The 16,587-nt window shown below is 39.2% G+C and overlaps 1 protein-coding gene across 4 annotated transcripts in view; it reads left to right on the top strand.

The window, feature by feature from the left end:
• The window catches only part of LOC125461455 (teashirt homolog 2), a 477,217-nt gene that overhangs the window by 234,187 nt on the left and 226,443 nt on the right, over nucleotides 1–16,587 (top strand). For all 4 annotated transcript variants that reach the window (XR_009446938.1, XM_048550256.1, XM_059652828.1 and 1 more), the window contains one exon: nucleotides 13,066–16,154. Coding sequence is in view for 3 of the 4 variants with exons in the window: in XM_048550256.1 (XP_048406213.1) it covers nucleotides 13,066–16,145 (3,080 nt within the window). In the remaining variant the exon portion in view is untranslated. The remainder of the gene's footprint in view (nucleotides 1–13,065; nucleotides 16,155–16,587) is intronic.

Raw genomic sequence — 16,587 nt, 5'->3', positions numbered from 1 at the left:
GTTACCCAGCGGGGTAATGAAACATCTGTGGAACAACACCGAACCAGCTCGGTGAGCCAACCAACCACAAAATAAATGTGTTTGGAGGTGGGCTGTGGAATACAGTGGCAGGGTTAAAGGTAATGATGTATAACCACGCCAGAGACTCCAAGTCAGATGCTAACGTTGATGTGGGAAATTTCCAGAACATGTGTCTAGCACAAAAATTTGAAACATATAACAAAGAAAGAAAGACCTTGCATTTATATTGTCCTTCTCACAACTTCCTTTCAGCCCAAATTATTTGGCTGCCTTTGAAGCACTGCCTTTATTATGTTATCGAGAACCACAAGCAGTCCATGTTGAGCTTAATGATCATTTTTACTGCTATCATTTACCTTTAACATTCTGGTTAATCATTACTTCCGTTGAAGTGGAAAAAAAATCTATTAATTCCAACGACCAGTGGAAGTGAGGGGAAGAAAAGCATCCTGTGAAAGAGAGAAACTCAGATACAATCAGACAGTTATGCAACAGCAAATAATGTGCAGTCCTATAAATAGCATTAGTCCTGAACTGGCAAGTATTTTATGATTATTTCAGAGCGATTGGCATTCACAAAAAGAACCTCTCTTTATTTAAGGGAGTCTGCAATAGTAAACCCTGCTTAGGACTTGATTTTTGTTAAATAAAGGTAACAGCATCTAATCCCCACAAAGCATGTGCTGTAGACATAAAGGTTGGCTCAGTTTAAATGTGATACAACTGCAAAAATGGTGGTATACATCAAAGTTCTTGGAACAGCTACTTTCATGAAATACACCTGAACAAAAATAAGACAAGGATGCATATTCAGTTTCTCAAAGCAGCTTGTATAAAATTACAGTATCTTTATGGATGAAAGATTTATTTGATCATGTCTGCAATTTGCTCATGCTGATCTTATCAATGGTTAGGCCATTAATTAGTATTTGCAACAGCTACTGTGTCAATAAAAACCCAGATTGTGAAAAAAATTCCTTTAAACTGAAAGAGGGAAGATTAAATGCAGAAAAGATTTTTGAATTTGCTTGACAGAATATATGTTTTTAAAAGAAAAGTGAAATTATATAGAAAAAGAATTGAATGAATATTTTAAATAGGCAGAGAGTAACAGAAAAATGTGAGAAGCAGATGATTGAGCAAGTAAAATATTAGAAAGGCAAAATATGGCAGATATTGGATGTAAGTATGCTCCTGCATTTTTATTTCTTTTTAATATTGTCATTTAGGATTTATTATAGGATATTTAATAATGGTTAAGGACTGTTAAGGAATGAGCTATTTCTAATGTTTGGATGTTCTAACATAATGGTGTATGAATGGAAAATTAAAGATAATTAAAACTTCGAGAATAATAGGTTACTTTCATGCCAAACAACAGAAGCAGAATGTAAAAGATAGGGCTAAGACAGCTAACAGATCAAATCTAAACTCTACAGTACTGTGAATTAACCAATTGACTGACAATTAAACACCTGGAGGAAGTAGAGACATAAATGTTCCCCTTCTAAATGATGGAGAACTTAGCACTTTGATGCTTAATACATGGCTGAAAGCTTTTGCAAGTGTCTTCAGCTAGAAGGGTCAAGTGGACAATGAATCTCAGCTTTCTGCCTAGTTCCCCTATATCACCAATGCCAGTCTTGAGCCAATTCGATTCACTGCACATAGCTGACACACTGGATACTTCAAAAATTAAATTAATGGCACCATTCTGACAAATGTACTGAAGGTTTGTGTTCTAGGACAAGAGTTGTCCCTAGTCAAGCTGTTCTAGTGCAATTACAACACTGGAATCTATCCGGTCATGTGAAAATTAGCTCAGTTACATCCTGCACAGAACAATTTGGACAAATCTAAGGTGCCAGCTACCGTCATATAAGTCTAGTTTCAGTCATCTACAAAGTGATGTAAGAGGTTCTGACAGAGCTATTAGGTGGCACCTGCATAGGAATAAGCTGCTTACTGATGTTCTATTGGTTCTGCCAGGGACACTTAGCTCCTGACCTTATTACAGCCTTGGTCCAAACAAGTGTAAGAGAACAGAACTTCAGAGGTGAGGTGTAAGTAAGTGTCTGTGACGTCAGGGCAAAATTTGAACAACTATAGCACCAAGGAGGATTTGCAAATTTTGTTAAAAAATGAAATTAGAGGAAAAGTCTCCTGGTACAAAGGAAGATGGTTGTTGTTTTTAGAGGTCAATCGTCTCAGTCCCAGGGCGTCTCTGAAGGAGCTTCTTGGGGTAATGTCCTAGGCTTGCAGAGGATTGCAGAATGTTCAGTAACATTTGCAACTCCTTAGGTATTGAAATCCATGATAATATGCAGATTTGGGCTGAAAAGTGGCAAATAGCATTCATGCCACACGAGAGAATCCAGTCATTGCCTCTTGATGGTTAATGGCATTACACTGACTACATCACCCACTGTTGACTTCCTGGGGGTTTCCATTGACCAGAAACTGAACTGGACCACACATATATACTGTGGCTACAAAAACAGGTTAGGAGCTGGGAATTATGTAGAGTAATTGACAACTTGTCCCCCTTATGCCCACCTACCATATACAATGCACAAGTTAGGAAAATTCTCAACAACATTCATTTTCCCAATGGGGACCCTGCAGCCCTCCAGACTCAATACTGAGTTCAATAACTTTAGGGCCCAAACCCTCCCATATCCCAATCCCCCACTCCACACACCAGGCCTTGTTACCACGTAGCCTGCCATTACACACCTCCTGTTGTTAGTCACTAACAGTCCCCATTAACAACTATTCACCCTCCCAGCCTGATCGTTAGCAACTCCTTTGTCTGTCCATTCTAAGGAAGGGTCACTGGACCCGAAACGTTAACTCTGTTTTCTCCTCCACAGATGCTGCCAGACCTTCTGAGCTTTTCTAGCAACTTTGATTTTGTTCCTTTGTCTATCCAACTGTCTTTTCCTCTCTTTGAACTCTATCCTATTGCTTCCTCCCTACCCCACCCACCTCCCTATTTTCTGCATATAAACTGACATTTTCCCAGCCACTATCAGTTCTGAGGAAGGGTCACCGGGCCTGAAACATTAACTCTGTTTCCTCCTTCACAGATGCTGCCAGACCTGCTGAGCTTTTCTAGCAACTTTGATTTTGTTGGGAAAACTCTCCACCTGTGTGTTGCATCTCTAACATATATGAAGCTTGACAGCATCCAAAATAAAACAGCCTGTTTGACTGGCACCCCAACAACCAAATTCACCATTCACTTGCTTCACCACCAAGTCAGTGGCAACGCTATGTACCATTTACAAGACACAATGCAGTAACTCAACAAGGCCACTTTGACAGCCCCTTTCAAACCTGCAATGCCCACCACTAGATGGCAGTGGATTAGGGCTTTTGAACCCAGGGCTTGTCTGCTTTTCTTTTTGCTTATTTCTTCTACTTCTCTCTCTCTTCTCGTTCTGGTTCTTTCTTTTATCTTTTATTTTACTTACTTCTTGCTGAGTAATTCAGTCGCGATGGCAGCATGTGGGCCCAATAGCATGAAGTCTTGACAGTGGCATCAGAGGTGAGTTTGGGTTCCTGGCAGTGTCTGCGTCCAGTGCAGATTCATAGGGGCAGCAGCAGAGGCAGTGATGGGGCCAGAACGAGACTCGCCGGTATCGGCCGCAGCTGCCTCGCCGAGGTTTTATAAATTATTTAAAAATTCATTCACGGGGTGAGGGCGCCACCGGCTGTGCAGATTTAATACCCGTCCCTAATTGCCCAGGTGGCAGTTAAGAGTCAACCATATTGCTCTGAGTCTCAAATCGCGTAGCCAAAATCGGGTTCGGATGGCATTTCCTTCCCTAATGGACGTTAGTGAACCAGATGGGTTTTTCCGACAATCAACTCGCGGTCATCATTAGACTCTTAATTCTAGATAATTATTGAATTCAAATTTCACCATCTGTCATGGCAGGATTTGAACCCAGGTCCCCAAAACATTACCTTACTCATTGGATTAACAGTCTAGTGATAATACCACTAGGCCATTACCTCCCCTCGAAGGTAGGCCGAAGCAAACTCAAGGGAGTTGAGTTTGGGCCTGTATGGTACCAGGCGGCATCAGTGACATCTGCATTGGCAAGGTCCATCGAGGACCCATTGTGGCAAAAGCACAGCAAAGGAACCTGGCTGCCAGGTCCATGGGCCATAGCGGAGCACTTAACAGGAAGGACTGTAAAATTGAACACATTTTCTTTATTTCTTCATTTTTCTGCCTTTATGTTCTATTTTTGCTTTACTTTTCTATGTTTTATGATGGCGCCAGAGCGTGGTGACGCTATACTTGCTTAACATTGTATCTTGTAATAAAATGCACGTGACGATAAATAAATGAAATGAAAGCAAATCACTGAGAGGACAGTTGCACCCGATAAAAGGGAAAATCGCCATCTGTAAATTTTCTCTTTAAGCCACACACCATTTTGACTTGGATATATATTGCCATTCCTTTACTGTTACTGGGTCAAAAGCCTAGAATTCACCTCCTAAGTTACTGTTTTGATTATTTGCTTTGAAATAATAGTGCTTCACAGAAGTTGTTAAGTTTGGTAAATGTGTCTGATTCAGTCAGACTTTGATATGACAACTGTCATATGTTCTCCAACTACTTTTTGGTATGTTTAAAAAAACTATAAGTGCAGCAACCCAGGCCATCCATATATTCCCTGGAAGATTTCTGATTACTGGTCTCTAATGTTAATCTGGTTTGCTTCCCTGTCCATTCTTCATAGTAGACATTTCCTATGGTAATGTCAAATAGTGCACCAGAGTTAACTAACATGCATGCTATTGGTTTATACATGCGAAGTATTTTTAAAGATTTAGTCCTGGTTCCAAGCAGATTGGATCAGGTCAGTTCGTACTAAATGAACAGTGTAGTTCACTCAGTGCCGGTCAGCATTTTGGAAAGAGCAAAATCAACAGTAGATTTGTTAGAGTGTAAAGTATGGTACAAACTTTGCTGCTTCTGTTGTAATGGATTCATTCCTGTTACATAAATCATTTCATGCTTTAAAGCAAGGAAAGAAATTGGAAGGGAGTAATTAATTTTCGGGACCTACTACATAATTGAGAACATGCTGTCAAATTTGTACGAGTTAATTTAATTTCTGCTTGTCTCTCTGAGACAGGCGTTTCATTGACACATTTTTAAAAGAACCTGCCACCACACCTAGCTGGGTGCATCTGTGCATTTCCAATGCTTCATATTTGTATACACCACAAACCACAATCAGTTATGTCCTACAAGTGGTCTAGAATTATTCAAAGAATCTAGAGACAAACACCTTTTTTCCAATCCTCTATCTATCTCAGAATGAGAGGTTAATTATACAAAGTATCAGTGCAATTTCATTTTTAAAAATTCAATTTGATTGCAGCACTGCCACTTCTATATTCAAATAAAATGATGATAACTGTTTTGGTCTCACTGCCATCTTTTCTGGTGACATTTATTACAAATGCCATGATGTTTATGGGATAGCAGAGCTGTACATTAATGCTGCGTAAGCATAATTTGTGATGCATTAAATTCAGTTTATCTAAATCTGTTCAGAAACTCAAACTTTGTCAGTATTTTTATACGTTAAAAAATGCATACAGTAGAAATATTACTCTTTCCTTTTTGGTTTAAACACCTAACCTTTTGGTATGGTCAGTCCTGCGGGTCAAGTGCACCTGTTCTGGGCATTAAAACTAGGGTCCATTAGCATACTGTCAGTTCAAGGGCTGTGCCAGTTTTACATGTAGTGAGACAGAGTGAGGGATTGTGAACAATGGAAGTGGACAGAACAGCAGTTAGTGGTGATGCATGAATTGCGTTGGTGTGGTGTACCGAATAAGTGAGTGAGTGGGAAGTTCAGAGCACAGTGAAGGTAAATACGGAGGATACGATGGGTGATGGCGTTGATTGGACATGATGCAAGCAATAGTGAGTGTTGTAGTCCATGAGTCTTGGTGACACGTATGCACAGTGGCAGAATCTGATTTTTTGGTGGCCCTGTGAACATACACATCAAAGAGAAGATGGTGACTTTTACCCTTAGTGAGTGCAGAAGATAATTAACTTTCCCCTCGCACTGCTATGTTTTTAGTTGGGCCTGGTGACCTGACCTCTTTTGCCGTCAGTAGATAAACAACTCTACCCTCTTCTCTATCACCCTATTCACCGGCATCTTCAGGTTCCTGTTGGTGAACTGAGGAGATAACTTGTCTTTCTTAAGCATCTATTTGGGGACTATTGTGCAGGACCCCAGTGTGAAGAGGAGTATCTGTTTTTTCTTGCATCTTGTCTGGTGTCTCGCAGCAGTTTAAACATGGCACCAGAGGTGTGAATGTTACAAACTCCCAACAGCAATGAACACTTATGCCTCTCAGTCCACCACGAAGGTACCATGGAGGCTGGATGTACAGTAATGAGATGAAGAGCAGAGGATAAGAAAGGTCATACTGAGTCATGATGCCTTAAGTCAACATCAACAAATGTACTTTGAATTTCCTTTTGTTTAAAGCAATCAAGATAACAGGTCATTTTTTTTCCCCATTATACTTTCTCAAAATCCTTGTCTTCCGTTTTAATTGCCACCCTATAAATTCATCGCATCAGTACCATTTCTCGACCATTCTTTCTCTCCTGAACGGTGCTGAATTAAGAATAGCGGATCAGATTGCAAGAGATCAAAAAAGCAGAAGAAAATTAATTATATTCTCACAACTAGCTGTACAAACAAAAAGTGTGTTTGCTTTTTTGTTGATGGAGATCAACGTATAGACAATTGTACAGGGCAGTATCTGCTATTCTTGTGTTCAATGCTGTGTGATGCTTACGTAGAATATAAGGAGAATAGTAACATTGTCAGGGTATTAGTGAAAGCAGAGTAAGGTAAGGGATGACTCATGAAGAGAATGTAGGAACAAGAGGCATTTGTAATGATGTTGTATAAATTATCACAAGGTAAATCCTGAAGTATAACGTAATATTTCCTTTGTTTTGTTTACCGTATTATTCAAAACAAACTATTGATCTTGTATTGTCACCTATAGCATATGCCCCCAGGTTAACTACTTGTATTTGTAGACAGATTTAGAAAAAAACTTGTATTTTTCATGGTTAAATTTATTTTCTCCAGATCGGAAAACTGATATTTAATTATTCTCCTCAAATTAAACATGGACTGATACCTGGGTACACTTCAAAACTCCTTGGACCTGAGGAAAAGCAAACGTTGCGTCTCTTTTTTAATAGTAGCAAAAGGTAGCCCCGGAAGCTACAGACCAGTGAGATCCGTCTGCTGTGGATTAATACAGCAAAACTGTGCTTCATGGTATAAGGATTATATCGTGAACGACAAAATGCAGTTTCTTTTACCAAGATGATATCTTGCATTGAATGTAGGATGAACTGTGATCTTGTTCAAAACCCCATTTTGGTCACATCAGTACATAGTTGGCACTTGAACGCACTGTACAAACAATTATCCTCCTCCTCTTGCATTTTGGATTGTAAAATAATAAGTTTGGAATATAGGAAGAACTAGCCATTTAGTTACATAACTGCCTCATAGGTAGAAGATGCTGAAGGGTTGCTTTTTGGACTGGAGGCCTGTGACCAGCGGTGTGCCACAAGGATCGGTAGTTTTTAGATGTGAACATAGGAGGTATGGTTGTTCGTTTGCGGATGATACAAAAATCGGAGGTGTAGTGGACAATGAAGAAGGTTATCTCAGAGTACATAGGACCTTGATCAGATGGGCCAATGGGCTGAGGAGTGGCACATGGAGTTTAATTTCGATAAAAATGAAGGGCTGAATTTTGGTACAGCAAATCAGAGTAGGACTTATACACTTGTACACTCATAGGGCCCTGGGCAGTGTTGCCAAACAAAGTCCCCTTGGAGTGCAGGTTCATAGTTCCTTGAAATTGGACTCTCAGGTCGATAGGATAGTGAAGAAGGCATTTGGCATGCTTGCATTTATTGGTCAGTACATTCAGTATAGGAATTGGGAGTTTGGGTTGTATGGGATATTGGTTAGGCCTCTTTTGGAATCCTGCATTCAGTTTTGGTCTCCCTGCTGTAGGAAAGATGTTGTGAAACTTGAAAGAGTGCAAAAGAGTTCAAGGGTGTTGCCAGTGTTAGAGGATTTGAGGGTTGAATAAGCTGGAGCTATGCTCCCTGGAGCATCAGAGGCTGAAGGGTGACCTTACAGATGTTTATAAAATTGTGAGGGTTGTGGATAGGTGAATAGTCAAGACCTTTCCCCCAGGATAGTAGAATTCAAAACTAGATGGCATAGGTTTGAGAGGGAAAAGATTTAAAAGGGACTTAAGGGGCAACTTTTTTATGCAGAGGGCAGTATTTTTTATGGAATGAGGTGCCAGGGGAAGTGGTGCAGGCTGGTACAATTACAACATTTAAAAGGCATATGGATGGGTATATGAATAGGAATGGTTTAGAGGGATAGGGACCAAATGCTGGCAAATGGGACTAGATTAATTTAAGACATCTAGTTGACATGGATGAGGTAGACGGTTGGGTCTGTTTCCATGCCGTATGTCTCTATGAATCTATGGTAATAAATAGCAGAACATGACCAATCCATCTAATTATCACCAGATCGGTCTACGCCCAATCATCTGTAAAATGATTGATCAACATTATTATCAAGCAGAATTTACTTCACAATAACCTGCTCATCAATGCTGCATTTCGATTTCACCATGGCCAAACCGCATTCCAATCTTGCTGCAAACATGGAAAAGGAAGAGGATTTCTAGAAATGAGGTGAGAGTGGCTGCCCTTGATGTCAAAGCAGTGTTTGGCTGGGTGTGGTATCAAGGAGCCCTAACAAAATTGAAATTAAATGGAACCAATGAGAAAATTCTCCAATGGCTGGAGTTATCCTCAATACAAGAGAAGATAGTCAATAGTCTCAGCCCCAGAAAATAATTGCACAAGTTCCTCAAGGTAGCATCCAACCACCTTCATGCACTTCAAACCATTCCCTCCGGGAATGTCAGACATAGGGGATGTTTGCTAATAATTGCAGTGTTCATTTCTATCCACAATTCATCAGATACTGAACCTGCTTGCATTTGTGTGGTTTGTTAGACTGGACCCTTTATCAATATGCAAGGAAACATGCTTGCTGCGTATAAATTAGGAACAAGCAGAGGCCTATTAGTCTTTCAAGAATCCTCCATTGTTCAATAGATTTGTTTGTTTTCTGAATTCCATATTTCCATATCTCTCCAATAACCTTTGATTCCCCTCTCTAACAAGAATCCATCTACCTCAGCCTTAAAAGATCTAATGACACCACCACCCCCGCCTAACCTTTCAAGTCAGAAGGTTTGAGGATAAAGACTCCTCATCTCTGCCCTAAAAAGGTAACCCCTAATTGTAAAAATAAGTGTAACCTAGTTCTGGACTCACCCACAAGAGTAAACATCCTTCCCACATCCATTGTAGCAAGACGTACCATTCAGGGTCTTATCGATTTCAGTCAAATCCTCCCTTATTCTTCTAAACTCCAGTAAAACCATATCTAGTCTGTCCCATCTTTCCTCATAAAACAACCTGTTTATTAGGTATCAATCTAGTAGATTTCCACTGAACTACATCCAATGCATTTACATCTTTTCTCAAATAAGGAGCCCAAAACTGCACACGGCGTTTGAGATGTAGCCTCTTTAACACCCTGTACAGCTGAAGCTTTTTGAATGTGTGTGGGCATTGAAATTACAATTTACATTTGGAAGCCAGTGTGGAATCATTGAATTGCTGGACTGAACTGTTTCCTTCAGCTTGTAAGTTCCTACAAGCACAGTTTTTCAAATGATTTTTATGATGAAACCGTTTTGAAAATTGAACAAATCATTCAGTATTTCAAAGAAGATGAAGCAGTTATCAGTCTGAAATATGTGGAGTACTGTTACCAGCTTCAGCTAGTTGAATTACATTAATAATTCAGTTCTGAAAAATATCAGTATATCTGATACTGATGCAAGATTAATTAAATCTGAATTATGCTTAGTGCAAATTAATAAAGCTCAGTCATTCACTGAGAAAGATGGCTAAAAACAAAGTGTAGATGTAGAAAGGTTTTTGAGAAAGTTTAATGAAACAAAATAAAAATTTGAAGAAAAATGACTACAATCCGCACACCCTGAATTGTAATTTTTTTCAATTTTATACCTTAAAGTAAATCAAAATGGTTCAGAATTAAAATAATGTAAATTTAAGAGGTGATACCACTTTTTATTGGTCTGCTCAGAATCTGTAGTAATTGAAAATTCTAAAGAATTGAATATATTCAATTTAATCATGTATGTGGTCCATAAATGTATTCTGTGCACAGACTTGTAATCAAACGCTCAACTCCTATTCAGAGCAACTCAGTTCAAATCCCTTTCAATTGGCAATCAAGCCAGCTTTGTTCTGGTTGTCAACAGACTTCTTTCTCCCTTTTGCCTGGGAAGAGGGCATTGAAAAGAAGATCATTTCCCCTCCTCCCCTTCCTGCTATTCACTAATAATGGCATGACACTGATGGTCAACATGGAGAGCTGTGCAGACTTTATCAACCCATTTATTAAATATAATTTCAGATGATAAAGTTTGTGTGTGAGAGCTCCCGTACAACTTCAACTTAAACAGCAACAGAATATTGACCTTGAATTCTCTTAAGCAATCTGGCCTGTGTTTTAAAATGGTCAGCTTTGATATACAATTTTGGTCAAGGAAAAGTATAGATATATTTAGAATGATTTTGACATTAAGACAAAACACCAACTGGAGGATCTTATGAAAATAATGGAAGGATCACATTAGGTCAAGTAAAGTTTTGATGAAAGTAAAATGACTGTCATGTACAATGTCAATTCCATTTCAGCTCTAACTAGGATAAATGAATACCACTTTCACTTTTCTTAATGCTGTTATTAAAATGTTGATGAAACTGTAGGTTTGGTGCCATTTCTTTCTAAGATGTTTCTGAGGGGATGTTTACAGTACAGTTATTTTTTTTAAAATCACACTTAACATGGATGAAAATAATATCTTAAGCAGACACAATTGGTGTCTTTTGCAGCAATTATGTTTGCATTATAGACTCTGATTCAGTGCAAGTTCTTGAAACAATTTAATGCTTAAAAAGGATAACCATTCATTTTATAATAGGGAAAAACATCTTTTTAACACTATGATGTACCAAATTTTCAACAGATAATTTGCTTTGTCACAAATCATACATTCAAATCATTCTGAAAGCGTTTGGGTTCCAGACTAGCTTATGTTGAGGAAACAAGGACTAACTGTATGAATCATGCAGGAAATCAGTTTGACCAATCCTAATGGCATCATGTCTACCTCATAAAGGAGCTGACAATTTGAATGAACCATCTGTAAGTTAATAATCAATAAGAGACAGCCACTGTGGTCTTAAATTGATCCCATATCACATCTGAGCAAATGCGGTTGTTAGTGATGTAAAGTTTTATGACTGGAGCAGCAGCACACATTATTAGGGAGATCTCTGGAACACTTCAAATGCTGCATTTGCAAATGAACCCACTAGTAGGCAGTTGAGATCACCCATGGGAATTAGTAGTCACACATCCATTCTCTTCCTGTAGATTCTGGTTTTTACCTGCTTTTCTAAGCAGAGCAGGTGGATGTCCAGCTGCAGAGTCCTCTTTTATACATATTGCATTCTGAAGATAATTTAACCTGAGGTTTGTGCAGGAAATTGTTTGTAGCTTTTCTACCAGGCTAACCTAACAGCAAGAGAAGTTGAAGTCAAATAAGGCCCAAAAAAGGTGTGTTACCTTTTAAACTTGCCTTGTAAAGTTAAGTGTAGAAGGACTGCTCTTTCAGGTTCCACAAGGAAATTTAGAGTTAAAATGACCCATGGTTCACCTGCTGATATTTGGTCAGTTTGTTGCTTGCCTCAAGCCCCACTCACCTAACCCTTGCCCTGTTAAAATCGGCGCAATCACATCCATCCAAAACATTAGCTCAGAATATCAGTGACAAAGCTTCTTGTGCTGGGTGAACCCTCTGCAAGAGAGTGGTGTCATTTGATGGTTTTTATTCTGCATTTGTGCAGAAGTTCATATTTAATCACTGCTGAACTTGGGTTGACAAATCATAGAGGAAATATTTAATTAGCTACTAGTACTCCAGTAATGTCTCTCTTTTTTTTCTCTGATAATTGTAACAGTTATCAACTGCAAATGATACCTGGCCATATTACGTTATTCTTTTCTGGAACTTGACCAACAAGAAGAAAATAACCCCAGCAGACCTGGGGGTGGGTGGTGTGAGAAATAAGTGTAATAATGTGTATTGGATAAAATGGCTACATAAGTCTATAATGAATGTAAGTATACCAGACATGTCATATTTGTATAGTCAGAAGGTCATTTCTGACATCGGGGTTAAGTCATAATACTGAAATAGTACAGCATTAACTCTAGTTTGCCTCCAGCCATATTGTACCTGGTCTGAGAATGCTTTATGTAGCATTTTCCGCTGACATCCCTCAATGTCATGTGGACAAAACTGGCCAAAAATTTGTAAAGGTAAATTTTACCAGTACGTAATGGAAAATTAGATTTTTTTTTGCCTTTAGCCAGTGACCTCAACACAAAAAAATGCGAAACACATTCCATGTATGAAACACACAGTTTTTTTTCAAGCAATATTAATTTTCATGCATTACTGTTTTAAAGGAGTTGTTTGAATTTGTCTTCTCCCATCTTCTTGCAATCAAAACCATAAAATGAACATTTGTTCTCAGTACTAAGAGCAGAAAAATGAACATGCTGTGAAATATGAGAGATTAAAGACTGGTTCAGTAAATGTGCAAAGATAGAGCTGTAACATCAATGTTGAAAGTTAAGTTGAACATTGCCAGAGAATGTGTAGGAAGGAATCTGTTTTTATTTGCGTCTGTGATGCTGGTTGATCAGATTCAGTTTATGCTGATTACAGTTTCACCATTTCTTTGTATTTCAGTTTATGTCCCAGATGAAGACTTGAAGACAGGAGAACTGAGAGAAAGAGAAGATGCCAGTCCTTCTGCTGCAGAATTACAAGGTAATGGTTACATGTGCACTGAGGAGGAAGAGGAGGAGGAGGAAGAAAGCAAAGGCAGCTACAGCTACCAGAATTCTCCAGTCAGTGCAATGTCCAATCCGGATGCAGAGTGTGAATCGCACCTCAGTGATACCAGTGACAGATTGGCTGATTTTAAAAGTATTTCTTCCCGGGATGGACAGGAAAAGGAAGAGCAATCAAATGGAGAGATAAAGAATGGCCAACAGAACAGTTTAGGAGCAATGAGAGCTGTTTATGCTAGCTTTCTGTCTGATTCATATTGGTCAAGTCTTGGATTTGACCTCAAACAATCAAAGACTGAAAGGACAAGCTGCAAAAGCAGCAATGAAAGCACCAAAAGTAGTTTTGATTGGCACCAAGATGCATTATCCAAAACATTTCAACAGACATCCTCTGGTAGGCCGGTGCCTAAACCAAATCTTTTCAGTTCAGTGCAGTTGTACAGGCAAAATAACAAGTTGTTTGGGACTGTTTTCACAGGCGCCAGTAGGTTTCGCTGCAGGGAATGTAGTGCAGCATACGACACTTTGGTAGAGCTAACTGTACACATGAATGATACAGGACATTACCAAGATGATAACCACGAAAAGGATGTGGACCACAACAGCAGTTGGACAAAGTCACGAAAACGGGCTTTGCAGGACATTGATGGGATGCATGATGCCCAGAAAGTTTTAAAGTGCATGTACTGTGGACATTCATTTGATTCCCTCCAAGATTTGAGTGTTCATATGATTAAAACAAAACATTACCAGAAAGTGCCTCTGAAGGAACCTATGCCTCCTATTGGATCAAAGTTAGTCCCTCCGACAAAAAAACGAGCCCAGCATGAAGTTAACCAGCCTTGTTCACCAGATTCAACAACTGGAGTTGCAGGTGCTTTTGCAGGCGAAGCACAAAAGAATTCAAATCCCTATGTGTCCTCTAACAATCGCTATGGTTATCAAAATGGTGCCAGCTACACCTGGCAATTCGAAGCCTGTAAGTCTCAAATTCTGAAGTGCATGGAATGTGGAAGCTCACATGATACACTACAGCAGCTCACAGCTCACATGATGGTGACAGGCCACTTTCTAAAGGTAACAAACTCTGCATCAAAAAAGGGAAAACAAATTGTTTTTGACCCTTTGGCTGTCGACAAAGCACAGTCAGTTACTGAAGGACCATCAAATGAAGTCCAACCTTTGGCACACGTTAGCAAATTGCCTCCAGATTCATTAACACCCTCAGTTTCAGAAGATAACAAAACCCATGAAGAAAAGCAAGAAATGTCAGGAGACTTGGAAAAACAGCATAAAGATAAAGATGATTGCAAAGATGATAACCTGGAGAAGATCTTTGATCCCACGCTTCAGTATCAGTACATACGGGAAGAAGATCTGGAAGAGAGCTCAAAGGGAGGTGGTGATATTCTTAAATCCCTTGAAAACACTGTTACTTCAGCCATCAACAAAGCCCAAACTGGGAGCCCAAGCTGGAGTGCTTATCCCAGCATTCATGCTGCCTATCAGCTCCCTGGTATTATTAAACCTGTGCAACTTGGTACTCAAATATTACAAGTTAAGCCAAACCTGAAACCAATAGCTCCAAAAGTCAGATATTTCTCTGTTATTACAAGTAACCAAAACCAACCCCTTCAATCCCATAGTGACCAAATTAAGGAAGAGCCTATTAGTCCATCTCATGAACAACTTGCATCCAAATTGGAAGAAAGCAATATTGAGAAAAATTTTCAATCTGGGGTAATTTCACCATGTAAGATGGAAACTGAGAGTCCAGTAAAAACAGAAACTCTACCTGATCAGCCAAGGACGCATTCACCTTGTTTGAAAGATGAAGAAGAAGAAGCAAAAGAAAGGTTCAAGAAAGAGCCTGTAAAAAATGACGCGGGATCTCCAAATTTTTCCATGACCAATGGTTGCTCTGGAATGACTGTTATCACAGATCATCCATCTGAACAACTTTCTGTCAGTCCACTTAGTGCATTGCAGTCCATCATGAACACTCATCTTGGCAAAGCTGCCAAGCCCCTTAATTCAAACTCAGACCCAGTAACTATGTTATGTCGACTCAATAAAAGTTTGCTGGAGAAATCAACTTCGCCGCCAAGTTTAATCAAACCGTCTAGTCTTGCTGATCGGTATTACTATGAAAGTAGCGATCAGCCAATAGATCTCACAAAATCTAAGAGCGACAAAGCTGCCCAATCAAACCCGGTCAAATCCTTTACTTCATTACCTTCCAAACATGCTTTATCTGATATTGCAGACATGGTAAAAGTCCTCCCTAAAGGCACAACACCAAAACCTTCTACCTCATCAAAGATAACAGCAGAGAGGTTAGAGACTGATGTGAGGAGCTTTGAAGATGTGTCAATGGAATTTTTACCAGTTCAGAAAAGAAAAGGTAGGCAGTCAAACTGGAATCCCCAGCATCTTCTCATTCTACAGGCCCAGTTTGCTGCCAGCCTTTGGCAAACAGGTGAAGGCAAATATCTATTATCAGATCTAGGTCCTCAAGACCGCATGCATATTTCAAAGTTTACTGGACTTACCATGACTACCATAAGTCATTGGCTTGCCAATGTGAAATATCAACTAAGAAAGACAGGTGGAACAAAATTCCTGAAGAACTTAGACACAGGGCACCCAATTTTCTACTGCAATGATTGTGCTTCCCAGTTTAGGACTCCTTCCACTTATATTGGTCATTTAGAATCCCATTTGGGCTTCACTATGAAAGATATGGCAAAAATTTCTGTACAGCATGCCAGAGGAGAGCAAGAAGTCTCAAAAGTGGCATCTGAGAAGTCAGCAGGGCCATTGGTAACAGATGAGGACACAGGCAGCAAGTTCCAGTGTAATCTGTGTAATCGAACTTTTGCTAGCAAGCATGCAGTAAAACTTCACCTCAGCAAAACGCATGGCAAGTCACCAGAGAATCATTCGCAGTATGTAACTGAATTAGAGGAAGAGTAACAACTCAAGGTGAGTATCAAGACTCTTTCAGTATCATTCAAAGTAATTCAGTTTTAAAGTATTAGGAAGGTGAGTCACTGTAAATTATATTAAACTGCATTCCTGAGAAGTGTTGTGATTAAGTTAAAACGTCCTTTGTAAAAATTCTTTACTGTTTCTAATGGATAATATTTTGAATAACTATTCATACAGCAAGATAATTTTAATCCGAAATCTAAGGCCATTGTTTTAATTGAAAGAAGTTTAGTGCGTTTCTTTGGATAAAGAAGTAATATGCCTCAGACATTTGTGGCATTGTGTTATTTCATGAGATTTGTTTGTTATTCAGTTAATGTTGTTGAAATTTTTTGACAACAAGAAGGACACTCTATCAGGTCTCTGCTGAGGAGAACAATTGTACCTGCTATTTAAAATGGGACATTACTGAAACTTCTTGAGCATC

The sequence above is a fragment of the Stegostoma tigrinum genome, chromosome 19, assembly GCF_030684315.1.
Source record: "Stegostoma tigrinum isolate sSteTig4 chromosome 19, sSteTig4.hap1, whole genome shotgun sequence".
Classification (NCBI taxonomy): domain Eukaryota; kingdom Metazoa; phylum Chordata; class Chondrichthyes; order Orectolobiformes; family Stegostomatidae; genus Stegostoma; species Stegostoma tigrinum.
This window is presented reverse-complemented; position numbering and strand designations above follow the sequence as displayed.